The sequence below is a fragment of the Pristis pectinata genome, chromosome 5 (assembly GCF_009764475.1).
Source record: "Pristis pectinata isolate sPriPec2 chromosome 5, sPriPec2.1.pri, whole genome shotgun sequence".
Classification (NCBI taxonomy): Eukaryota; Metazoa; Chordata; class Chondrichthyes; order Rhinopristiformes; family Pristidae; genus Pristis; species Pristis pectinata.
This window is the reverse complement of record NC_067409.1, coordinates 106,082,881-106,110,770: the sequence shown is the minus strand read 5'-3', so window position 1 is coordinate 106,110,770 and position 27,890 is coordinate 106,082,881. Positions and strand designations below refer to the sequence as shown.

Below are 27,890 nucleotides of genomic sequence, written 5' to 3'. Positions count from 1 at the left end.
AAGGCCCTGGGCTCAATGGGGACTTTAGAGAAAACACCTTCCTTTTCACCTTTGGAGTGCTTCCATGAGCATGTGAAATAGATAGGCAGGAGAAGAGCAGCTGTTCCCTCAAACCTGCCCCATCCATTGTGCCACAGTTTCATGGCTAAATATCTTTTTCCTCCCCCTCCAACCCTCATGAAGTTCCAAGGAGTTGCAACAAAAAGAGAAAAAAGACAGAAGCAATGGAAAAAAATTCTGAAATATCCCTCAGGTGTGTGCCCCTCACCAACCCTCCAAGCTGCAGATGGCACAAGAACAGCACATGTCAAATCTCTGCTAATCTAAAAGCAAAAACATGGATATGCTGGAAATCTTAAATGACAGACAATGGTGGAGATACTCATCAGGTCAGGCAGCATCTGTGGAAAGAGAAACCGAGTTAATGTTTCAAGTCAATGACCTTTCATCAGAACTGGAAATATTAGAAAACAAAAATTGCAGAAAGGGGAAGGGTGTAGGCTGGAGACCATAAGAATCCAGACAATAGAAGCTGTTGGTGCCACCTGAGAGAGGGTGGTGAAGGTTTGTTCAGCATGGCTGCTCTGTCTGGAGGAGGTGTATATAAAGGAAGATGAATAAGAGTAGCGAGGAAGACAATCAGTGCTAGAACTGTGAGATGCAGAACAAGACAGCTGCTGGAAATCTGGTGAAGACATTGCTGGGAATACTCAGCAGGTCAGGTAACAGATGTGGAGAAAGGAAAACTGAGTGATGTTACAGGTTGATGAGCCTACATTAGAACTGACTAGTTCTGACACAAACTGGAAAGGCTGGTTATCAGAACTCATTGAATTCAATACTGAACCCGAAGGGCTGCAGTGTGCCGAGATGGAAGATGATGTGGTGCTTCTCGAGCTTACTTTGGGGATTAACTAGAACAGGGTAAGAGGCCAAAGACAGAGTGGGAATAAGATAGAGAAATGAAATGACAAGCAGCTGGAAGTTCAGTGTGAGGTAGGTGGTTACCCAATCTGTGTTTGGTTTCTCCAATGTAGAGGAGACCATTTTGTGAGCATTAAATCCCATCAAGCCATCTTGCATTGGAATTTTTGGTACACTGTTTTAACTGAAATTTCTGGCACTTTGTGGAGGTGAGGGGTGGGGCTGGAATGCATCCAAAACAAAGATTTCATTTTGCCACAATTCCATAGAATTTTCCCCTCAATTCTGGATCAGTAACCATGGTTTCACTTCCTCCTTCTTCTCTCTCATCATCAGTTTCACTATGAAACATTGTTTATACCAAATGAATTAGATAATATGGATGTTGATCTGTTAATATCTAACATTAGTCACTGAATAAGTTAATATTTCTCCATGGGTATTAAGGAAAGAATTGCCTTTCTGCATCACTTTACACAGCTTCTGTAAGTCCCAAGCTGCATTATAGCCAGGAAAGTTCTTTTGAAGAGGAATCACTGTTGTAGGAAATGCAGCAGATGACTTGCATCCAGCTAGCATGGTCCCACAAACTGCACTGTGATAATCTCCTGATAACCAGTTTTAATGTTGAAATTAAATTATTGGTGTTGCTTACAAAACTTGATTCACTGCTAAAGGTTATGAATAACAATATGATTTCACAGGCTTTACATTCTGATATTCATAGATATTGTGACAATTACTTTCCTCAAGAGTTTGAAAAATTCATGGCCTGAAGACCTACATTCAATGTTTCAGGAACAGCTTCTTCCCCTCCACCATCAGATTTCTGAACAGTCCATGAACCCATGAACATTACCTCGTTATTTCTTTTTTGCGCTATTTATTTATTTTTTAACTTACAGTAATATTTATGTCTTGCACTGTACTGCTGCCACAAAACAACAAATTTCACAACATATGTCAGTGATAATAAACCTGATTCTGACTCTAAACTAGAAACTCAAAAGCTGTGTTATTTGCTCTTCTTACGTGTTTGTTGAGAGAGAAAATGTTTTATTTAAAGGGTGCCACCTTCTTGGGTCTCCTGAAACAATTCAGGGTTCTGCATTCAGGGACTCAAGAGCTGGAAAGAAGGGGGTATGGATAGAGGAGGGAACTGGGTACATGGTTGGGGCATAGGATGAGGGGCTGGAGGGTAAAGTGTTTCCTAATGTCCCAAGTCCTGATCATCCCCAATATCATTAGTGTACGGAAGGCTGAGGGGTTGTGCCAAACTGAGGCTGTACAACTGGAGTGGTAACTATAAGGAGCCTGAAGGAGTAAGAAAGAGATTTGACATGCGAGTTGATCTTAGCATTTCTCACTGAACCACAAAGTTTTCATTTGAGAGACACAAGAAACAGCAGATGCTGGAATCTGGGGCAACAAACAATCTGCTGGAAGAAGTCGAGCAGCAGCTGTGGGGGGAAAAGGAATTGTTACCATTTCAGGTCAAAACTGTGACAGTGCGGGAGACAGTGGCCTGGTGTTTGTTGGTGGGGTCATGGTCCAGGTGTAGGTATGAGGAGGTATTCGAGAGCTGTTATCTGGCCTCTGCCCCCCTCCCCTTCCAGTTGTCACACTTTTGTCCCCTTTCCCATACACCCCCCAGCCCACCATCACTCATTTTCACCCCCCTTCTGGTTCCATCCACCTACCACCCACACACTTTACACATCGACTCCAACCCCTCTCCCCATCTGCTTCTGGTTCCAGCTGCCCTTCAGCTCACCCCTAATGGCTCCCATTATCACCCTCCTCACTTAGCAGATTCCAGGACGACAGCCTTCTGCCTTGGTCATTCTCTCTTCTCCCCCCTTCCATCGGGCAGGAGATACAAAAGTTTGAGTACACATACCACCAGGCTCAAGGACAGCTTCTATCCCGCTGTTATAAGACTCTTGAACGGACCTTGCATAGAATACAGATGAACTCTTGATCTCCTCAATCTACCTTGTCGTGGCCCTTGCACCTTAATTGTCTACCTGCACCTTTTATTAGTCCTACCTTGTTACTCATGACCAAATCTAAAGTAGCTTGTTCCCAGGCAGATTTTGTAACATACTGCTCCAAGAAACAATCCTCCAAATACTCCACAAATTCTACTTCCATGGCACTTTTATCAGTTTGATTAGTCCAATCAATATGTAGAAAATTGCAGGTTATAACTGCAGTTTCCTTCTTAGATGCCTTTGATATTTACCCGTTCATGCTTTGTCCTATCAAGAAGTAAATACTATAGTGTAGCGGTTAGCGTAATGCTATTACAGCGCCAGCAACCTGGGTTCAATTCCAGCCACTGTCTGTAAGGAGTTTTTACGTTCTCCCTGTTACTGCGTGGGTTTCCTCTGGGTGCTCCGGTTTCCTCTCATATTCCAAAGACGTACGGGTTAGGAAGTTGTGGGCATGCTATGTTGGCACTGGAAGCGTGGCGACACTTGTGGGCTGCCCCCAGAACACTCTATAGAAAAAGATGCATTTCACTGTGTGTTTCGATGTACATGTGACTAATAAAGATATCTCATCTCATCACCTTACTGCACTTTCTCTGTAACACTATATTTTGCACTCTGTTATTGATTTTCCTTTTGTACCACCTCGATGTACTTATGTATGGAATGATCTCTTCAGATGGCAACCAAACAAAGCTTTTCACTGTATCTCAGTACATGTGACAATAATAAATCAATTACCAATTTGTGTTCCTGCCTATCACCCTACAGCAGCTGTCTCTACCTTCACCCTCCTCTCTTCCCACCTGGCTCTATCTGCCTTTCTTTTGTCTGCCTCCACCTATCATCCACCTGCCTCTATCTCCCAGCTCCCCCCCTTCTCCCCTTCCCCTACCTGGCTCTATCTGCTTGTCATCCTTCACCCCTCCTTGGTCCACCTATCACCCATGCCCGTCTCAACACTCCCCCTCTCCTGGCCTATCTTCCCTCTCCACTCTTAGCCCTGACATGGGGTTTCAACCTGAAAGGTCGATGATTCCTTTCCCTTTACAGCAGCTGCTCAACCCGCTGAGTTCCTCCAGCAGTTTGTTTGTTTTTCCAGATCCCAATATCTACAGTCTCTTGTAGCTACGAGTTCTTGTTGGCAGCAGCAGGGGCTTAATGGATCAAGATGTGCTCACTCTGTGCCAAGATTTCTACACTAGCAGAAAAGGGTCAGTATTTACCTGAAAAACAACAATTAATTGAGGTTGTCTGATTGGCATACAAATTAATTTTTCAAATGGCCTGGATACCCAAATACGGTCACAGAAATAGATCTAAATATTAGATTGGATAAAAACTGATAACTGAAATTAATGATGTAATGACAAATTAATTTAATTAACTTCAAATTAAAGATTAGACCAATGTAAAGGTTAAAGCCATTTATCCAAGCAACAGGACTAATCATAATTTAATACATATCATCAAGGTCATTTTGCTTTAAAACTTCAGTTCATTTTTATTAATTTATAAAGTCAGTCAGATTTACCGACAGAATGGCCTAGATTTTTCTGTATTAATAATGATGGCTATTACCAATTATTCTTTCTTCAGGATAAATCTGACAGCAACTTCTGGAATGTGGACATGCACAATTTCATGCAGAAAATCAGAGGTTGCTTGTTGAACACACTCTGTTTTTCCACAGTGAACACTGATTTTCCCTACCTTGAAAATGACTGTCATAGCATAAACTGTTATACTTGTCCAGCAGTTCTGCATTTAAAATGACTGAAGAAGAGTTAAAGTGGCTACTGTCAGGGATTAGTGAGTTCTTAACACTGTACAGATGACCCCTGCAGTACAGCCGTTCAGGGAACAGAAATAGCCCTTTCAGAATTCACAAAACACTACCCAAAAATTTGAGATGCAGATTAAAATTTACATGGAGAAAAAGTAAATAAATCAACACAAATAGTTTTTTTCAATTTACGTTTCTTGAAGCGTGCAGATGATGTGGCTTCACATTATGGAAAATCATGATATGGACCATTTTCTAGAAATACAACACCCCCTACCCCCCGTAATGTGGAGGTCATCTGAAGTAAGTGATAATTACTGTTGAACAACCTCTCTGACACTGAAAAATTAATTTCGTTAACTTTGGAGTCTCATTATTTCGGAAGAAAATTAATGTCAGATATTATAAAAAGTGTTAGTTATTTTATTTTTATCTACCCACCTCTTTTATTTCCCCTCTCTTTTAATCCCACCTGTATTTCCCAATCTCCATTTCATTTCCTGTACATAATTTTAACTTAATTTATATTTCCTGCTTTATACTTCCTGCTTTGAACTTTGTTATCTTGGTCTCATGAGCCAAATGTACAATTTTGTAGAAGTTCCAAATTGTTTCCAACTTGTTAGTTCTCATTAAAAGAAACAATATTTAGGAAATGAAGTCCAATAGAGAAGGCTACTATATTAGCATTTAGCACAAGTGACAAAGTCCAGTAATCCAGTGAAGTGTCTTCTAATTAGTTAGTTAAAGAATCTCACTATCTCTTTTTTTCCTTGCTCACAGGTACCACATATCCCCTGTGGAGGGTACCAAAATGAAACAGATGAAGGACAAGGAGCAATTACCCAAAAAATCATACAGTATTGACTTTCTTACTCACAAATAACTAATTTAATAAACTACATCATGAGATGTAATAGAAATATACCATTTGGCAATTTTTAAAAATTCTGTTTTGAACACTAACCCCAATCAAAAGTAGTTTATGAGTTTTGCTCCCAAGTATTATGCTAACAGCTCCAAGTATCAGCAGAAAATATAAACTGCACCATAATATGAAACTAACTATAAGGCCTAACAGTGAAATAACCCCTTCCAACCAATGGTGCACTTCATTTTTAGTATAATATAATAATGACAACTCTGCCCTTGTAATTAACATAATTTATAGTGACTAGTCTGCAATTCTGGAGCTATATTATTGCCTTGAATAGCTTGCTCTGAGGTGATTGTTATATTTTCTCCTGAGACCCACGAATAAGAGGCATTGTCCATCGACGCACAGATTAATAAAAGGCATTAATCTTGCAGATTGTAATACAACGCCCCTTAAACATCCTGCTAATCTAGTTTTTAACAAATGGAAGATGATTTAAAAAGGAGACATTACACAATGATTGAAGGCAAGATAATTAGTCAGACTTTCTCTTGCATTATTTTATACAACCTGTAAGTGTTTTACTGTGATGGTTTGTATCTAATGAGCAGATTCCTGAATTGAATGGATGAACTTCCAACAATTAATTTTAACTAGTGCCAGTCTTGCTCAATCCATTTAGTGGCATTTACAGGCAAATTTAATTAGGGATGAAACATTTCACTCTGTTCACACATCCATGAAATTCCATCTCCTGCACTTTTTTGGATTAAAAACAGACCACAGACATAGCATCTGGACCCAGCTTGTCACTTGCTTCTTTCTTTTGCAAAATGACTATAAGTATTATACATATTAGAACCTTTGAGATCAGGTTTAGTTTTTTAAGGTATGAACAAACCTTTAATGGAGTACAAAATTAACATTTTGTATACTATACTTGATGCCTATCAAAGATGAACTGATTCAGTCAAAGCTTAATTTTGACTGAGTTAAGTCAATCTTTCTCTTAATAGGTAATACATGATAGTTTTAAAGACCTCTGGGTAACATTCCAGTGCATACGTTGAAGGAGCCAAAAAAAAGGGGTGCAACATATGTCACACAACTACTCCATGGTGCACCCAAAGTGATGTTAGCCTCAGACTAACCCTCCTTCCTGCCGCCTCGATACTGGCAGCAAAATGAGCGCCTACGTTAGCTGCGTTGTCCAGAATTACAAGTAATAGTTCTCTTAATCCAAAGGGCAGCTGGAAAGAGGAAAGGGTTGTGGGGTAAGGAGCGAAGAGAGACATACATTTTGGATCAGGGAGAGGTGAGAGCTCCAGAGGGAGAAAGAGAGCGATTGGTGGTAAGGTGAGGGAAGCAGATTAGTGGGAATGAGAAAGGAGTCGGGAGGAGGGGGAGAGACAAAGGCGGGAAGAGGATAACGGTGTAAGAGCTGGTTAGTCAGTCGGTCTGGCACTCTCTCTCCTTCTCTCTCACTTGCTGCTCTACATGATCTCTCTCTTTCTCTCCATCTACGTTCTCCCTCTCGCCCCCACACCCTCCCTCTTCACCCTCTCCCCTTCATGCTCACTCACTTAAACTCCTATCAGATGTACCTACCTGTCTCCTTGCTACTCTCCCCCTTGAAAATTTTCCATGCGTAATTCCCTGTGTGCATCCAGTCATGCTGCCTTAACAGTGAAAGCCCAGAATACCATTCTACTATGTGTCCAGCACTGTAGGGAAGGACTAAGCTTCATGCTTTGCTTTGGAGCTTTTCCTTATGATCTGAGCATCAGGTTTTCCCACACTCTGGAATGTTTTCAAGGTGAGCAGCCCTCAACTATGTGGACAGAGACCGTTTTGTGAAAACATCCCACATAGTCACAGGCTGCACTCTTCCTTCAGCTAACACTGGTGAAAACAGATTAACCAACCTCCTTTTCACATAGTGAGAACTTGATCTCTGTGTTTTATGTGTGGCAATAGTCATGGGTGGAATGGGTGCGGACAGATCCAACTGAAGTTTGCTTCTGGGCTGGAGAAATAATGGAAGAGACTTAATGTAGTGGCAAACAAGAAAAGTTATACTGCAGTTTGGTTTCTGAGTGCGTGTTATGAGTGAGAAAGCAAATTCGATGGGTCTCAAAAGCAAGGACTCTGAACACCGTCTGGCAGTAAAGGATTTTATTTACAAAAGACAAGCGTGGGAAAATGGTAACGGGAATAACACACACGCGCGGTCAGTTTATAGCAAGTGTGGGAAAATCGCACTGGGGCTAAAATAAACACACACAATGAACTAGGTACATACAATCAAGGAAAAACAATATGATACCCGCCACCCCTTGACTCAGTGCAGGCATGGCTCTATGCTACTAGGGACACTAATTAAAATGCTCCCAACCCTTTAACAGTGCACACCTCACCAACGATTTCTCCGGCGCCGTTCCACAGTACTCGGCCTGGAGTGAAGCAGGGTGGTCCCTCGAAGATGGCAAAGAGAAAGAGCCAAGCACATGTGGTGCCCTTTATAGTGCTGCAGGGCTGGAGGGTCCAGCCCAGGTAATTTACAAAAGCCAATTGTCAGGTGTGTGCTGATGGGTGGGGTGGAGCCAAACCTTGATTTGTAGTGGTGTGTCTTCCAACCAGGTAGTGGGCAGTGCTGTCACGTGACAGCCACGACCCTCCACAATACAGTGTGGGATTTTACACAAAAAATTTTCCTCCTACCTCAGTGTCAAAGCGAGGGTCCTGATAGGCGTCACTGATATTCACTGGAAGGCCCGTTGATGCAACCAGCTCTGCAATGCTGTTGTTTATCAACCAACTAGAGCAGGATAATTTCTCCATGCTAGCTTTGACAAGGATTTAATTAAGATCACAATTAGGATTTCACCTGGATTAAAAAAGAATCTCACAGACAATCTTACATGCCTTGAAATCAACTACAATTTGAAACCCTGCACATCCTCTTCAGAAGATAAAGATTTAACCATGCTTGTAAAATCTATGCAAGTGACAAGATCCAAGAACTGGTAATCTACTTAAATACCATTGCTAAGTTTAGAGAACTAATTTGAAACAAACAGCTTGAAATTGATTCAGATATCTTACAAAGGAACACCCAAGATTTATTTATTTACTTTTTAATTATATCTAGTTATTTAAACAAAAATGGTAAAGGAGATTTTCCACTTCAGGCTTCCTGGCTCAGGCCAGAAGTATATATCTGGAACTGCAGCTTCAAATTGTGCTGCCTCAGCCATGAATGACAGCATAATGGGAAATCTTCCATTTTCAACTTTCATGCCTTAACAAAAACATTAATATTTTGCCAATAAAAAACAACAGCTGGAAATCTGGAAAAAAAATATGAAATTCTGGAACTACAAAGTAGTGTCAGTTGAAATCTACTGAGGATTGATAGACCTTTGGAATTTAGAAACAGGGGATCCATAGGGCTTTGAGTGGGAACGTGTTGAGGTAGAAGAACACTCGTGAATAATGGAGCAGGCTCGAAGGGCTGCAAGGCTTACTTCTGCTTCAACTACTAAGTTCCTAAGAGAAAAGAATAAAAATTGGAAAGATTCCTCCTGGAAAGCCAACTTCTTTTATCTCTCAAAAGACTATTTATGAAATCTAACTCAGTAAGCTAAAAGCACTGTGAGCGTTTTACCATTTCTTTACTACAGGAATTTGATCGTTAGTTTTATCCTTTCCTGATCTTAAATTAAGAAATGTCCATTATTTTGAAGAAGGACATTCAGATTTATTGATTGGCTTTACTGGGGCAGGAAAGATGAAAACACAGAGCAGGGTTGAGGACATAAACTACCTTTGTCACTGGATGTGTAACGTACTCGTAAGACGGATACAGCGCATTGCTGTTTGGCTTTGTGAGTGCACGCTCTTGATGAGCTAGTAAAACAGTTAAAATAAAGCAGTGCAGACCATTCTGATACATCTCATAGATAGAGTCATAGAGCTATACAGAATGGAAACAGGCCTTTCAGCCCAACTGGTCCATACCAATCAAGATGCCAATCAAGATCCAACCTAGTCCCATTTGCCAGCATTTGGCCCATATCTCTCTAAACCTTTCCTGTTCGGGTACCTTTTAAATGTTGTTAATGTACCTGCCTCAACCACTTCCTATGGCAACTCATTCCACATAAATACCATCCTTTGTGTAAAAAAAGTTGCCCCTCAAGTTCCTATTAAATCTTCTCCCTCTCACCTTAAACCTATGCCCTCTAGTTCTTGATATCCCAATCCTGGGAAAAAGATTGAGTGCATTCACCCTATCTATGCCTCTCAAGATCACCTGTCAGTCTCCTGCTCTCCAAGGAATAAAGTCTTAGCCCGTCCAACCTCTCCCTATAACTCAGTCCCTCAAGTCCTGGCAGCATCCTTGTAAATCTTTTCTGCACTCATTCCAGTTTAATAACATCTTTCCTACAGCAGGACGACCAAAACGGAACATATTACTCCAAGTGTGGCCTCTCTAGCGTCCTGTACAACTGCACCCTGACCTCCCAACTTTTATACTCAGTACCCTGACTGATGAAGGCCAGCATGCCAAAAGCCTTCTTCACAATCCTGTCTACCTGTGACTCCACTTTCAGGGAACCATGTACTTGATCTCCAAGGTCTCTCTGTTCTACAACACTCCCCAGAGCCCTACCGTTCACTGTGAAAGTCCTATCTTGATTTGACCTTCCAAAACGCAACACCTAGCACTTATCTGGATTAAACTCCATTTGCCATTCCTCGGCCCGCTTACTCAACTGATCAAGATGCCCCTGTAATTTTTCATAACCTTCTTCACTGTCCATTATACCACCTATTTTACCTGAAATTTAAATGTTATTTTTTCCTTGAAACTCTACTACTTGTTACACTAATTAATCTGAATTCTTAACCTATAGACTATATCCAAGAACAAGCTACATGTGCACTTTGGTTCTTGCCTGTAGTATGAAATAGGCCTGTACATCAGCCTGAGTACCCCTGTAACATAATAATAAATATATTAGCCCTGAATATTTGCTGGATTGTTTCGCCCTCTTACCATAACCTTAGAGGCAAAACCTCTAAATAATAAATAATATATATATTATTATGTTACAGGTGGTACTCAGGCTGATGTACAGGCCTATTTCATACTACAGGCAAGAACCAAAGTGCACATGTAGCTATTTGTGGCTTGCACCTTATTGTACTGTACTTTCTCTGTAGCTGTGACACTTTGTACTGTTATTGTTTCTACCTGTACTACATTAATGCACTCTGTACTAACCCAATGTAACTGCACTGTGTAATTAATTGACCTGTACCAAGACAAGTTTTTCACTGTACCTCAGTACAAGTGACAATAATAAACCAATACCAATACCTGACTCAGATCAATATGTACAATATTCTGCATGATTTTAAAGAGGCCAACTGCACAATTAGCATGCACTTCAAAATATGTTTTGTTTTCATGATGTGTGTCCTTTTTCAGTATCTGTTTCAAAATTAGATTGTATTGCCGATGTGGTATAACCCATGCTGATTTATACCTCCGTAAAATAACTAAAGGTGTCTTTTTTTCCAACCGGTTTCTCACAAGTGCAATGAAGATAATAATAAAAACCCAATAGGCAAGTATAAAATCAGTTATATTCCTCACCTGATATCACTCTCTGCACAACAGAGTGGAGACATCAGTTCAAAAGTCTTTGAAAACTTCACCACCTGTTCAACAAAGGAAAAGACACCATAATCCTCCACAGTGATATTTCAGCTCACTGAAGTTGAGCTAATAGTGAATTTCTGCCAAACAGGACAATCCCATTTGAAAGTCAATCACTCATTTTGGTGTCAGTTCTCATTCTTAGATTTATAAATCCAAATGCAAGCAGTCTAAGTGACTGCATTTGATTGAAGATAAATATCATATCATTTTCATGTTCTCTGAGCATTTAAAAAAATCTGAGGTCATTTTATGTTGGTTTGGCTGAATTCAAATTTGCTGGGATCAGGAACAAAGGTGCCTTTTTGCAGATCACTTCCATTGCTCTGAAAAGATTAAGTACCTGCAGGCACAAAGACTAAACTCAGGGAAAGAAGGAAATTCAGACTGCAAAGTATTTGGGGCTACCTTTGGTGTGCAGCAAGGAAAGAAGGCACAAAGGATCTTGAAAGGCTCTAATCAATGGTTAAATACTGAAAATGCAAACAAATAAGATAAAATGACATGATAGTTTAAGAATAAACTAAAGCAAGTCTTTACACTAAAAAAGTCATGTAAAATGTGGATGAATATACAATTAATAATGACCCAGGGCTACAATCAGAAACAAAAGTAAGAAAAACTAGAATGTTTCGAAGTCCCAGGTCCCTGTATTTCACTCTGTGTTATTGTTGCCTTTGAGACAATTAAGAAATGTTTTTGAAGGTGCCTCTCAGAGCAGGCAGTTCAATGTTGGGGCATTCATTCAAATATTTAATTACAGCCAGAAGCATTAAATTAAGGGGAAAAATTAAAAGAGAAGGCCCTGTGTTTATCACCAAGAAGAAATGCTGGACAATCACACACTATTCTGCCCACAATAACATCATGTGCAATCCACACAGCGATAATTTGGACAAAAATCACACCATCAATTATGCAGTTTCCATGGAACAAAAATAAGTCAGGTCTTTCAATAAAGACAAGCACTCTTTTTCACTTCGGTAAATAGGAAAATTCATTCCAGATTTTGACACACTCAACTAGCTTGCCAAAGAAAACACTGACCTTGAGATATGCAGTTGCTTTGAAAGTGGATTTGGAAACAAGACAGAACTGAATGATACCCTGGAAAATTTAACAGTGTTCCACAGAAATATTGAAAGGGAAACATTTTATTTTTCACAGAATTTCTCCCGAATGCACTATTCTAAAAAGCCCCATGTAACTATACTGTGGCACTATACTTACTTCCTGCTGTTTATACTGTAGTTGCTCACTGGTTTACTTTAATAGCATTATTTACTTCCATAATCTGTCTCATTAAGAAAGACTAAAACAGTAAGATCTGGGGAAAATCAGCTCCTTTATTCCTGCTGGTGAAAATCCTTGGAAACTTACCTAGCCCCATTATAGATAGTCACAAGAAATAGTGATAGAAACCATCCATCACTGACTTAGGGAAATTGGGGAAGAGAAATAAATGAATACAGTACTCCTTACAAACCAAAAATAAATTTAAAAATAGACCCAGCTCCACATTGTCCGATTGTACAAATTTCAACAATGTTACCACTTCATTTCAAAACAATACTTTGAAGATTATGATACAGAAAGCAAATACAACACCTCAACTCAGAAAATCATCATCAGTCCAAACGGAAACTGGCAGAAACCAGAAATAAAACAGTGAAATGGTTGAAAATAAAACTGTATTTCAGGTCCTTTATCTATAATATACATTTCATTATATAAATGTTATTCCCACATATCCACTAAAAAAACTATGACGGTGAGTTCATCTTTTAACCAAAATGAACATAATTTCAATTGTACACCTCTTAGTTACTGAGAAGCAAATGTGTATTATCTGTGCTTTGCATCTTTAACAGGAATTGCCTAATCTCCCTGATGGAAAATAATTTGATGAAGCAGATCAGAACGTTCTGACAGAGCTTTGTCTGACTGAAGTATAGAAGCAGGAGAACATTTTTCAGTTACTCGCATTTTTTAAAAAATTTTTCAAATAAGTATTTATACCAAAAGGGGTTTAACCTCGCAGATACGATTGTGTAAGAAAACAGCATAGTAAAAAGCTACCACAATGAATAAAGATATAGAGAAGGCATTTTTTGGAATGTAGAGGTCACTGACAGGACTGACATTAAGCACTGATTCCCAGTCCCCCTTGAGAAGATGTTGGTGACCTTTCTTGAATGAATGCAATCCTTCTGGTGAAGGTGTTTCCCTAATGCAATTGTGTAAAGAGTTTCAGGATTTAGATTCACTGATTATGGAATGGCAACAGATTTCCAAGTCATTACAGTGTGCAAATTGGAAAGGAACCTGAAGTGCGGCATTCCCATACACCTATTGCCTTTATCTTCTGTGGTGAGAGATGATATGGGAATAGACCAGGCAAGTAATTGCAGTGCACTTTGTTGATGGCACAAACAGCAGCCATGGTGCCCCAGTGCTGGAGGGTAATGTTTAGGGTAGTGGACAAGATGCAAATCAAAGTGGACTCTTACAGGCTGGATGGTGTCAACTTTCTTGAATGGCTTTGGAGCCGGACCCATCGAAGCAAATGGAGAATATGCCATCATACTCCTAAAATGTGCCTTATCGATATGGAAAGACTTTGGACTATCAGAAGGTGAGATATTCATCACAAGATACTCAGCATTCAACCTGATCTTGTATTTATAGGAAGTGTTGAAAAGACTCTAAATTGAATTTTACTGGAGCATCATAAAGTGAACATAGAACATAGAACAATTACAGCACAATTCAGGCCCTTCGGCCCACAAAGCTGTGCCGAACATGTCCCTACCCTAGAAATTACTAGGCTTACCCACAGCCCTCTATTTTACTCAGCTCCATATACCGATCTAACAGTCTCTTGAAAGACCCTAACATATCATCCTCCACCACTGTTTCTGGCAGCCCATTCCACGCACTCACCACTATCTGAGTAAAAAACTTACCCCTGACATCTCCTCTATGTCTACTCCCCAGCACCTTAAACCTATGTCCTCTTGTGGCCATCAATTCAGCCCTGGGGAAAAGCCTCTGACTATCTACCCTATCAATACCTCTCATCGTCTTATACACCTCTATCAGGTCCCCCCTCATCCTCCATCTCTCCAAGGAGAAAACGCCGAGTTTCCTCAACCTGCTTTCATAAGGCATGCTCTGCATTCCAGGCAGCATCCTTGTAAATCTCCTCTGCACCCTCTCTATGGCTTCCACATCTTTCCTGCAGTGAGGCGACCAGAACTGAGCACAGTACTCCAAGTGGGGTCTGACCAGGGACCTATATAGCTGCAACAATACCTCACGGCTCCTAAATTAAATTCCCCAATTGATGAAGGACAATACACCATATGCCTTCTTCACCACAGAGTCAACCTGCGCCGCCGCTTTGAGCATCCTATGGACTCGGACCCCAAGATCCCTCTGATCCTCCACACTGCCAAGAGTCCTACCATTAAGACTATATTCTGCCAACATATTTGACCTACCAAAATGAACCATTTCACACTTATCTGGGTTGAACTGCATCTGTCACTTTTCAGCCCAACTCTGCATCCTATCTATGTTCTTCTGTAACCTCTGACAGCCCTCCAAACTATCCACAACACCCCCAACCTTCGTGTCATCCGCAAACTTACTAACCCACCCCTCCACTTCCTCATCCAGGTCATTTATAAAAATCATAAATAGTAAGGGTCCCAGTACAGATCCCTGAGGTACACCACTGGTCATCGACCTCCACTCAGAATACGACCCTTCAACAACCACTCTTTGCCTTCTGTGGGCCAGCCAGTTCTGGATCCACACTGCAATGTCCCCTTGGATCCCATGTCTCCTCACCTTCTCCATAAGCCTCGCATGGGGTACCTTATCAACCACCTTGCTGAAATCCATATACACTACATCTACTGCTCTCCCTTCATCAATGTGCTTAGACACATCCTCAAAAAGTTCAATCAGGCTCGTAAGGCAGGACTTGCCCTTAACAAAGCCATGCTGACTATTCCTAATCATATTATACCTCTCCAAATGTTCATAAATCCTGCCTCTCAGGATCTTCTCCATCAGCTGACCAACCACTGAGGTAAGACTCACCAGTCTATAATTTCTTGGGTTATCCCTACTCCCCTTCTGGAATAAGGGAACAACATCCGCAACCCTCCAATCTTCCGGAACCTCTCCCGTCTCCGTGGACGACACAAAAGTCATCGTCAGAGGTTCCACAATCTCCTCCCTTGCCTCCCACAGCAACCTGGGGTACAGCTCATCCGGTCCCGGCGACTTATCTAACTTGATGCTTTCCAAAAGTTTCAGCACCACCTCTTTTCTAATATCTACATGCTCAAGCTTTTCAGGCCACTGCAAGTCCCCACTACAATCACCCAGATCTTTTTCCGTGGTGAATACTGACGTAAAATATTCATTAAATACCTCCACTATTTCTTCCGGATCCATACACACTTTCCCACTGCTGCACTTGATAGGCCCTATCCTTTCGCATTTCATCCTCTTACTCTTCACATACTTGTAGAACGCCATGTAGAAGCAATGGAATAAAGTGCAAGGCACAGAAAAAAAGTCTCCAAAAAATGATCAAAGTGTTAGATTGCTAAGCCATGTAAAAGTGACCAGTAAGACAATGCCTTGCCAAATAATATGCAATTTAATACTAACATGAGAGAAGTGAGAACACTATAGAGCTACATTTTCAGCCGTGCGCAAAACATCAGTGTCAAAACTGTCTAAACTTGTTTTATGTATAGGATGTTTACATTGGTAGAGGATAGAGCTTTCACTTGATCAGTCTGAGCTAGATTTAAATTCTTACACCAGATGGAGATATTATATAGAAATACTAAAAATGAAAAAAACTTCATTGAGAATTATCATCCACGGATCATGTTCTGCTCATAAAATCTTATGCAGTTGAGGTCTGAAACAAAGAAAGTGAATAAAACACTTACGGGAGACTCAATATCTTCCAGCAGGAGGACAGAGCATCGTTCACATTGCAGTAGGGTCAGAGCTCGCTGCATGATTTTCCTGACAACCTTCTCCAACTCTGTTTGCTCTTCAAACAAGTCGTTGACAACCTTCAGTAATGCCTATAGCCATTGGTAATAGGGTTAATAGAGACCAGAAAATGTTAGACGATAAGATATCACAAACTCCCAGCTAGTTAAAGAAGCTGTCGTCTTAAAAATGTACCAAGTGATGTTTGATGACAGAATGGCTTGGACAGGACATAGATCAGAATTCCCATTCAATGTTAGAAGGGAATAACCAGCTACATTTCTGTCAGTTTGACCTGTGCCATTCTTAAAAGTTGGAATAAAGGAAGTTATTGTCATATATCTATGTATATCCTTAACAAAGTGCTACATGGAGTGAAATCTCATTGTACAGATACTGTATGCCAACAGTCTTCACAAACAGCAATACGGTGAACTATGTTAATCTGCTTTTGAGGGGAAGTTGAGGAATATTGACCAGTACTTTGGAGGACCTTACTACCCTTTCATGTAAAACATCAAGTGATCTTAAGTGCTCACTCCAATTGACAGGAAAAGTCGATGTTACTTGAGTTCAACATCTTAACTGAAGGATGACAATGTATTACTCCATCAACTTTACGCTTGTGTCCATATGGATAACAAGCTAACAAGTTATCAGATTTTGGTACAGCTAGTGTTAATTTGCATCAAGTCGAACTATTGTCTGCAATGATTTTAGCACAAGTACAGCATTTTATGCTTAACCTGTTGTTTCCAATCACAGAGGCAATGAAACATTTATTCTCTTGTTCTTTCCCCAAAGGGAGGTGAAAATGTTGGTCTTTTATGGTCCTCCTGATGAAACATTTGGAATTACAGGGTCATACTGAGATGAATTTACCTACATAAATTGTGCCAGACAGACATTAATATAGACTTGAATGTACTTTGACAAATACAATGTCAACCAATAGGTTTGGGTGACATTTAAGGGTGTAAAACAAGCAATGACATTTCTGATACATTATAAATTTCTCCTTATTCATCTCCATTGACTCTAAGAACATTGAGGATGCAGGAAGGATGTTTAAATGGCAGCTGAATAAATGTCCCATTTTTTACACAATTGCCTAGTCATAATTACTTCTTATTGTATTTCAAACGTTGGACTATTAATTAACACTGTTCAGGAATACATACCCTGCTTCTGTCATATTCCTTGCGAGATGCTGCAAAGAGTTTGGCATTTGATATAGATATTCCACAGAAGGGCAAGTACATCTGGAGTACCTGGAGAAAGGCAAAATAGTAATCAAATAATTACCATTCTGGAGGAATCTGAGCATGAGCCCAATAATACTGTTTGGAAATCTGCGAGAAACATGCACTTTCAACATATGTTCCTCCTCTCAAAGCTATGCCTTGGGCTTGGAACACAAAAGATAAGATTTCTTTATTAGTCACATGTACATCGAAATACACAGTGAAACGCATCTTTTGCGTAGAGTGTTCTGGAAGCAGCCCGCAAGTGTTGCCACGCTTCCAGCGCCAACATAGCATGTCCACAACTTCCTAACCTGTACATCTTTGGAATGTGGGAGGAAAACAGAACACCCAGAGGAAGCCCACACAGACACGGGGAGAACATTCAAACTCCTTACAGACAGCGGCTGGAATTGAACCCGAGTCACTGGTGCTGTAATAGTGTTAAGCTAACCGCTACACTACTGTTTCTGCCCCAGATTCAGATTCAAGTCTCACCTTGGCTGCTCTCTGTGTGGAGTTTGTATGTTCTCCCAGTGACTGTATGGGTTTCCTCCAGGTGCTCTGGTTTCATCCCACATCCCAAAGACGTATGAGCAGGTAGGTTAATTGGCCACTGTAAATTAATTGGCCCCTAGTGTGTAGGTGACTGGTAGAATCTGAAAGGACATGATGCGAATGTGGGGAAATAAAGCAAATAGGATTAATGTAAGATTAGTAAATGGGTGGTTGATGATTGGAACACACTTGGTGGACTGAAAGGCCCATATACATGGTGCATCTCTCTACGACTCTGTACCTATTTATGAAATTATATTTACATAATTAAAATGTATATCACAAAATTGTCACATTTGAGAGCATAGTTCATCCATGGTAACATTGCTTAAAGCCATGGTACAGTCATAAGAAAAAGTAATTTGTGATTGGCTTTATTTTACTTTAGGTCTCAAATCATTTCTGTATGCAATGCACATGAATTTTATCTAAAACCAGGTCATTAAACATTTTGTGCCTGCCTATCCCATTTCTTCAAATTTAATCCAGGTTCACGGTGCTTGTAGCATACATTTGCTTGGAAGTGTCCAGTCTTTTATAGTGAGAGCATGCAAGACATGCTTTGACATTACTTGAGCAAAACACAAGTGCACATCTGAGGCCTAAAAACAACATATGGTATTCGCACTTGAACAGTTGGAGAGTTAAGACCAGCTTCTGCATCAGTTATAGCGGACATGTTGTGACCTGGCCAACTGCTGTGGAATCCATTGCATCGATCATCTTGTAGATAAGTCCTTTAAGTAATTTTCTTATTGCTCACTTCTAACCTTCCCCCCTCACTTCTAACGTCCTCAGCCACCCAGTCACCTGGTTTCCCAAATGCCTGACATCAACACACAAATGCATGCGGGCTGGAATCTCCCTGAGCCACAACCCTAGTGTACAATAGAATTTGTTGGGAGAGAACCTTACCATTACCACTGTGACACCTCGTAGAATTTCTGGCCCACAATATTTTTCTGCTGTAGTTATTCACTGAATAAAATATCACCCTGGTTAAGTGTTAAGCAATCAAGAAAACATTTTCATTCACTAAACAGGCAGGAAGGATTGTGGCCCATCAGAGGAAACAGATAAAAATAATTCACACAGTTCCCAAATGGACTTTTCAATCCAATCAAATTATTCAGTTGAGTTTTCCATACTTTTTAATCAGCATTGTTTTTTATCACACAATTCATCCAGCTAAACATAACACTAAAGAACACCAAACATTAAATATTACACAGTTCTAAAAACTAATAAACCGTTGCAAAGAATTGACCATTTGATGATAGAACTGCCTGAAAGGAATCTCCCCTTGCCATGGTTTGTCCTGTATCTAGACAAGAAACCATTGGTTGGGATATACTTTATTTGGGACTCCCATATTTCACCCAAGCTTTCAACAACTGGGGATTTCCAGTTTCTGTTGACAAGCCCTTTTTGTACCTTGGATTTTAATAGGGGAAAAAAGATGCATTTATACAGCACCCTTCATTTCATCAAGCTGCCCCAGTGCAGTTGAAATGAACTACTTTTGAAATGCAGTCATCGCCATCTGGTAGATAGGCACAGCAGCCAATTTACACAAATTAATATTCACACACTTAAAACAGCAAAATAACACATGAAATTACAGTAGTGATCTATAAGGAATGAATGTTGGTTTGGTTTGTTTGACTTGGGCCATGAGGTCTCTTAAGTTCATCTGACAGGATATAAATAGAGCACCACAATGAAAATACAGTTCCTCCGACAAAGCAACACCACATTGCTATTGTCTGCATTATATATTGATTTCCTCGAAAGAGAGCTTGAATCTGACTTAGAGGCAATTACTATTAATGAATCAAGCCCAGTCTTGTTTTCCACCTTGATAATATTCAATTTGCACTGTGACAATTGTGTGGCTTGAATATCAGGAAAGAAGTTTACAAAATCAACTGAATTTATTATATTGTTTTAATAAAAACAGTGTTGTTTGGGAGGGGTAGCTGAATATCATGCTTGGCTGATGGAAGGTTCCTTTGAGCTAGGTGGTTTCAGAGCTTATACATCTGTTAGCCAGACAAAGGTCATGGTGAATGACCAATTGCTCAAAATGCTGATTACTGAGGTCCTAATGGTAAGAAAACAAACTTCTGGCCAGCATTACATCAACTTTAACTTTGGCAAGAGCCACATGCAATTGTGGGAAAAATGGAAAAGAACAAAATAAATATTTTTTCATGCAAAAAACGAAAAAATGGGAAAGTTTTGCATTGGGCTGGAGGTGGAGGATTAAACAGGTAAAGTGCTTCAGTTGTAAGTATATGCTTTATGAGAAGTAAAACAAAAAAAGCAAACATTGAGAACATGAGGCATTTTGAGAAGGAAGCAACTTAACGAGGATGAAAACTGTGGAACGACGCCCCATGCCTGGCTAACTTGTACAACCACCTACCTCCAAGAAACCTTAAATTTGCACAAATTTTGAGATCAGCAAAGAACAGCAGTGACATCATTCTGTAATCTTACTCATCTCCAAAGACTTGCTAGGGGACTTTGTAATGGAATTTGTAGCAGATTTTGGTGTAGCCCTTCATCAGCAGATTTAGGTGTGTACTTCCTTAACCAATTATATTGAGGAGCAACATAAGGCTCGAGCCAGGAAGTATTAATTAGAATAGTTAAAACCATGTCCAAAAAAAGAGAAGGAAGAAAATGGGATGATAGGAGAAAGAAAAGAGAAGTGGAAAAAAAATCATTGTTGAAATCCCTCAAAACATTTGCTTGGCAGTAAGTAAGAATTAATCAAACTACTAAAAAATCACGAGTACTTCAAAGTCCAAAACTTTTTTGCTTTGATTGGAAAGAAGGAAACTAAGGTGTTGCTAACTAGTGATGCATGATTGAGTGGTGATGAAAAAACTGAATAGAAAAGTGACGCCTATGACAGTCAAATAACCTCATCTGCTCACTGTCTAAGCGTGTACATGAGCAAGGGCCAATTGGGCAAGATACCAATGGGCATTGACCATATATGCAGCCAGCAGGAGGTGAAAGATGCACAAAGTAATTGTTCATTTAAGAGTCCCACTTGCCAAAGAACACTGAAGTATGCCTTTGCACAGTACACCTACACCACTGGGAAAATACTACTGATAGGTGTATCACGTATTGCATATCAGGTTGAAACATGACAATAGTGGGGAACGTTGGTACCTCAATGTTTTAATGAGGTAATTGCCTGCATTTTATTATCCTCAAGCTCTGGTGGGTCACTCTGATTTATTACATGTTTATGAATCTCTCAGGGTCATTCTCATGCTCTGATTTCACAATATTATTCCCTAGACCTGCTTAAATTTTTCACTGATACTCTGCATGATGTTGTCACTGACATATTTGTAGCTGAACCATCAACTCAATCTTTGACACTGGCGACATCTGAATTTATCAATGTTTTCAACGTCACCTTTCAAGCTACCAATAAACAGAATATGACTGATTTGTTTTTTGTGTAGCAGAGTTTAATTTCAATATATGACATTTTCAAAATGTCATCCAAAGCTGCTTCAAGTAACCCCTTGCCTGCTACCTACAGATTACTACTGTGCATTCTCATTGGTATTTACAACTGTGCCAGGATAAATTCAAGAAGTCCCTTTGTTTGTCACAACCCAATTAAAATAAAACTATTACAGTAAAAGCTAGTAAACTGCCATTTATTTCAAACCACATACCATGGTCTTTCTAATACACTCTTGAGTTTAAAGTCCATTTACTCCCAATTAATGTCCCTGTCACTTTATTCAACCATACTGGCAAGTCCTCAGTTCCGTGCTGAGCTTGGTAACCTCAGCTATCCTAGGGATGATGCTTTTACAATTATTCTCAGCACACACTTCAAAGAAGAGAAACATCATCTAGGATTCTGATCCTAAGCAGTTACCTAAACCCTACATGAAAAGCTCTAACAAGGACATTGAGTGCCAAGAGAGTTAGCCCAAGCAGTCATGTCCCCTTGGCTGAATCCCACCTAAAAACACCACACCATATAGAATTAAGGGGCTGAGAATGGCTATTTATTTATTTATTTTCTGGAAAATGTGGAAATTTACTGGCAAGGCCAGCATTTATTGCCTATCCCTAACTGCCTTTGAAAAAATGATACTAAGTCAGATGTCTTCAAGTATTGCAATTTTTCTCATACAGTTACCCTCACAATGCTTTTGGGTAAGGAGTTCCAGGATTTAGACCCAGCAACAATGAAGGATTGGTGATACATTTCCATACCAGGATGTGCGTGGAAGGGAACCTGTGGATGCTGGCGTTACCATGGTGCTGCCCTTGTCCTTCTTGGTGGTAGAGGTCATGCATCTGGAAAGTGCAATTGGAGTAGATGAGACAAGTAACTGTAGTGAGGTTGGTATACAGTGCACCAATGTATATGATGCACCAATCAAGTGGGCTGCTTTGTCCTGGACAGTGTCAAATTTCTTGTGTGGTTTTGGAGTAGTCTCATCCAGACAAGTGGTGAGTATTCCATCACACTCCCAATCTGTGCCTTGTTAGGTAGTGGAAACACTTTGTGGTATCAGGAAATAGGTCACTCAGTACAATATTCTGACCTTCAGTGCCTACTCCAGTTGAGTCTCTGGTCAAAGATGACCCCCAGGATGGTACTGGTAGGGGACTCAATGATGGTAAAACCATTATCATTGCCGTACATGATATCCCTTAAGGAATTAGAGCTTAGCAGGAACCATGACTTGGACAAGAGAAAATTTACTAAGAAAAATGAAAAAGAAAATGGGCTTGAATCTCTGAAAAATTAATGGTATCTGTACAGCATATCTTATTATGCAAATTATATTTGTTTTATGCAAGTGAAAGCCCTGGGTTAACTTTCCCATGACTTTTCTGAAGTTGCTTAATTTGGACAATAAACTCTCCACAGAATGCTAAATCTAATAATTATTAATGTGAGCTTTATTCATCTGGATTTTGCAGTCATCTGTGAATAAGCACCTTTCTCCATTGATATCACTTGTTCATTGGCCTGAGAGTCTTATGTATAGCATCTTATGGTAAGTAAAAGTCCCAAGTAATGTGATACAATTTAAAAGGATCTGGGAACTATCGAAACAGGCCAATTAACAGTGCATCACTTTAACAAAATCAGTTTACAGAAATTCTAATGGAGGTGCACAGACAAAACAAAATGTATTAGATTAACAGATAATTCAGTGAAAAATCATGTCTTGAAAGTAGAGATGGAAGAAAGATGGGATTTTGTGAGGGAGATAAAAGAAAATGTAAAATCTTTTTTCATTTTGTTTTAAATCTTCACAAATAGACATGTTCCAGTTCCTTTGCATGTACACATTTTTTCTTTGAATCTTGTAGCACAAACCTAAATATCTTCATTGTTCTAGGTTTAATATAAGAATCATAAATTAGCTAGCTCACTCACATGCTGATCACTGTGCGTCATTCATCCTATTGATTCCTTTCTCTTTAGTTGTCATCAAGGCATTGGATTGAAACATTCAACTCAGAGGCTGAATTAACATCAATAGTGTTAATGTAATTTGGACAATGTTACTTCAGCATCATTAAATTTTATTTAAGCTCCTTGCTATTGTGAGGACCAGGAATTCACTAGGATACTCCCCCTCATATCATCAAAAAGGCCTTCCCTTTTAATGGGGTACCATGTTCATAAAAAAGTATATTCCAAACCTCCACTCAACTGTACACAAGTAAGTGATACAAAAAATTAAATTGCATTCGAATTTTTCACTTCACCACTTACCTGTGACTTCACCATAAGCTTAGGATAATACATGCTCCCAAATAACAAAAAACATTTGAAATCAAAACAATTAAATCAGAATCCATTCAATCGACCAGATTAAAATAAAAACAGATCAAGGACAATCATTGTTCTTTACAACTTCCTGATTTCCAAAACAAATTATAATAAATCTTGAGTAAAGATGATGCAACAGAAAAGCAAAACAGTTTTCCCACATTGCAACAGGGCTGACATTTCAAAAGTACTTGATGGCTCTGATGTACGCTGGGATCCCTTGAGGTCATGAATGGTGCTATATAAATACAACTCTTGTGTTTCTTCATATGCAACCAGACTCTTGTCTCCTTTATATCCATGAAGATACCCAAATATGATGCTGCTCTAACAAAGTTTTTAATTCATATCAGGACTGATAGTCTGAGACTTTCAAACCATTGGGTTCCCATTTTGTTCAGTGCAGCTCTTTGACAAACTCGAGAAGATTTACTTTGACTGGTAACATGTCCATTGATCCATCTGCTTCCTCTGTGATTTTGGAATGGCAGGTTATAGAAAGATTATATTCCCGTAAGAAGGAAAAACATTTGATCCGCACTCCATTTTTTTTCACAATTTTGACAATGGAAATAAATTTCCAAATGGAAAAATTTGGATTTAAGCTAAAATCTAAAACACACCAATATCTTTCTGGTCTTCATCATCACGAACACTTGAATTGGACACAGCATTCACATTATTTTTTTTTCTGATTTCCCCCAATTAACTACAAGTTTTAAATATTCAGAATGAGTAATTATAAAGAATTGAATTATGAAAGCTCATTTATTTGGAAAAATGTTATTTCCTATTTATGATAATAGGACTATCGTGGATTGCTTAAACCTTTACTGTGAGATATTTACACTATCTATATTTGAGGATATTAACAATTAACATTTATAATATTACCAATAGGGAGTAAGCTATAAAACCATACACATTACAAGATATTATCTCCATATTAGTATCATCACCAATGGCAATGTATTAAGAAAATTATAACAAGGAATAGAGGTAAAGAGGGAATGGAAATGCAAGATTGTGCATGGCAGAGATCAGGAAAATGCCACACTGATACCCAAGTCTGAGCTCAAGATGGCTTGAGACTGCTGCCAAGTCAGAGAGAAGGATTTCCTGGGGTGTGGTCTCGCCCTGTGTTAGGTTTGTAGTAAAGTCAGAGTTGGCCATCACAAACATCAAATGAAATATAACAAAAGTGTCTATTGTAAAAAATTTAATAAGCATTGACCAAAATTTCTTACAGACTTGTGTTGGAAAAGTATACCCACAGCATATGGTTTGTTCCATGCCAAAAGCATCCCACAATGTGAATTGTTCTATTATTCACATGGCATTACAGTTTCCTGGAACTGTTCCATCAATAGTCTTGGCCATCCCGTTCCAGTCAATTCAACAGCAATCACAAACTTTTCTGGACTTACATCTCTTCTTTTGTCACAGTCACTTAGCCTGAAGAATAACAGCGCAGAATAGAGCAAAATAACTCCACCTGCCCAGTATGCCAATCTGTTATAGTTTTAACAAGCTGTACATTTTATGATTTATGAGCATGCACGGTAGTGTAGTGGTTAGTGTAACGCTATTACAGCACGAGCGACCCAGGTTCAATACCAGCCACTGTCTGTAAGGAGTTTGTACATTCTCCCCGTGTCTGCGAGGGTTTCCTCCGGGTGCTCTGGTTTCCTCCCATGTTCCAAACACGTACGGGTTAAGAGGTTGTGGGCATGCTATGTTGGTGCCGGAAGCATGACGACACTTGTGGGCTGCCCCCAGAACACTACACAAAAGATGCATTTCACTGTGTGTTTCGATGTACATGTGACTAATAAAGATATCTTATCTCATCTTATCTTATATACAGTATCCTCATAGAGGGAGGTGAATCTCTGGAATTCTCCACCCCAGAGATACTGGAGGCTAGATCATTGGTGGCATTTGAAAAGGCAGATAAATTTTGAAAGAATAGCAAATTGAGGGTTCTGGGGAACTGACACAGAAGAGGTCTGGGGCAGTTCAGCCATGATCATATTAAATCATATTAAGCCTTTCCCTCAATGTCAACAAAACTAAAGAGCTGGTCATTGACTTCAGGAAAGGGGGCGGTGTACATGCACCTGTCTACATCAATGGTGCTGAGGTCGAGAGGGTTGACAGCTTCAAGCTCCTGGGAGTGAACATCACCAACAGCCTGTCCTGGTCAAATCACGTAGATGCCATGGCCAAGAAAGCTCACCAGCGCCTCTACTTCCTCAGGAGACTAAAGAAATTTGGTTTGTCCCCTTTGACTCTCAACAACTTTTACCGATGCACCATAGAAAGCATCTTATCTGGGTGTATCACGGCTTGATACAGCAACTGCTCTGCCCAAGACTGCAAAAAGCTGCAGAGAGTTGTGGACACAGCCCAGCACATCACGGACACCAACCTCTCCTCCTTGGACTCTGTCTTTACCTCTCGTTGTCTTGGTGTAGCAGCCAGCATAATCAAAGACCCCACCCACCCGGGACATTCTCTCTTCTCTCCTCTTCCATCGGGTAGGAGATACAGGAGACTGAGGGCACGTACCACCAGACTTAAGGACAGCTTCTACCCCACTGTGAGAAGACTATTGAACGGTTCCCTTATACAATGAGATGGACTATGACCTCACTATCTACCTTGTTGTGACCTTGCACCTTATTGCAATGCACTTGCTCTGTAGCTATGACACTTTACTCTGTACTGTTATTGTTTTTACCTGTACTACATCAATGCACTCTGTACTAACTCAATGTAACTGCACTGTGTAATGAATTGACCTGTACAATTGGTTTGTAAGACAAGCTTTTCACTGTACCTCGGTACAAGTGATAATAATAAACCAATACCAATACCAAATGGTGGGGCAGGCTCCAATTTCCTTGTGTCTTTCAGTGTATAAAATATCTATGATCCATGCCACATCTCACTACAGCTTCCATATCACAAAGATGCAATCACAAAGAAGGCATGCCAATGGCTCTACTTTGTTAGGAATTTGAGGAGATTTGGTATGTCACCAAAGACTCCTGCAAATTTCTATAGATGTACGGTGGAGAGCATTCTGACTGGTTGCAACACAGCCTGGTATGGAGGCTCCAATACACAGGATCGCAAGAGGATGCAAAGGGTTGTAGGCTCAGCAATTTCCATCATGGGCACAACCCTCCCCACCATCGAGGACATCTTCAAGAGGCGGTGCCTCAAGAAGACGACATCCATCACTAAGGAACCTCACCATCTGGTACATGTCCTCTTCTCATTACTACCATCGGGGAGGAGGTACAGGAGCCTGAAGATCCACATTCAATGATTTAGGAACAGCTTCTTTCCCTCTGCCATCAGATTTCTGAATGGTCCATGAACCCATGAACACTTCTTCATTATTCTTTTTTTTGCACTGCACGATTTATTTATTTATTTTGTAACTTACAGTCATTTCAAGTCTTTGCACTGTGCTGCTGCTGCAAAACAACAAATTTCACAACGTGTCAGTGATAATAAACCTGATTCTGATTCTGATTCCATAGCTGACATCCACTTTTTCAAATCTGATTGTATAGTGTGCATTCAAACATCTTCTGCTTTCATTTCAGATTTCCAACAACTAACATCATTGAGATTTGAAAACATTTCCACAGCTTTAACTAGTTTACAGCTTTCTGCTGTTACTTTGAATTTCCTTCCCTCCACCTTCACCAACTGTCATTGACTTTACTGATTTTTTGTGGTATAAGACAGAACAAAACTGTTTCAAACAAGAGCTTATTAGAGTTCCATATTTATGTAGAAGATACACATTTTCTTTTAGTAGGCATTTCCCAATAGTGATTCTTTCTGTCATGACTTTAGTTTCAGCTCCTTTTAATTGAAGAATTTGTAATT

The 27,890-nt window shown here is 39.8% G+C and overlaps 1 protein-coding gene across 5 annotated transcripts in view; it reads right to left on the bottom strand.

The window, feature by feature from the left end:
* Positions 1-27,890, bottom strand: part of LOC127570393 (dual 3',5'-cyclic-AMP and -GMP phosphodiesterase 11A-like) — a 189,228-nt gene that overhangs the window by 100,926 nt on the left and 60,412 nt on the right. For 3 of the 5 annotated variants that reach the window (XR_007956358.1, XM_052015933.1, XM_052015934.1), the window contains exons 3-6: positions 17,519-17,608; positions 16,289-16,429; positions 11,247-11,311; positions 8,303-8,423 (exon numbers count right to left, since the gene is read on the bottom strand). Coding sequence is in view for 4 of the 5 variants with exons in the window: in XM_052015933.1 (XP_051871893.1) it covers positions 8,303-8,423; positions 11,247-11,311; positions 16,289-16,429; positions 17,519-17,608 (417 nt within the window). In the remaining variant the exon portion in view is untranslated. Of the gene's footprint in view, positions 1-8,302; positions 8,428-11,246; positions 11,312-16,288; positions 16,430-17,518; positions 17,609-27,890 lie in introns of those variants that run through there. The other 2 variants (XM_052015935.1, XM_052015936.1) reach the window with 2 other exon arrangements.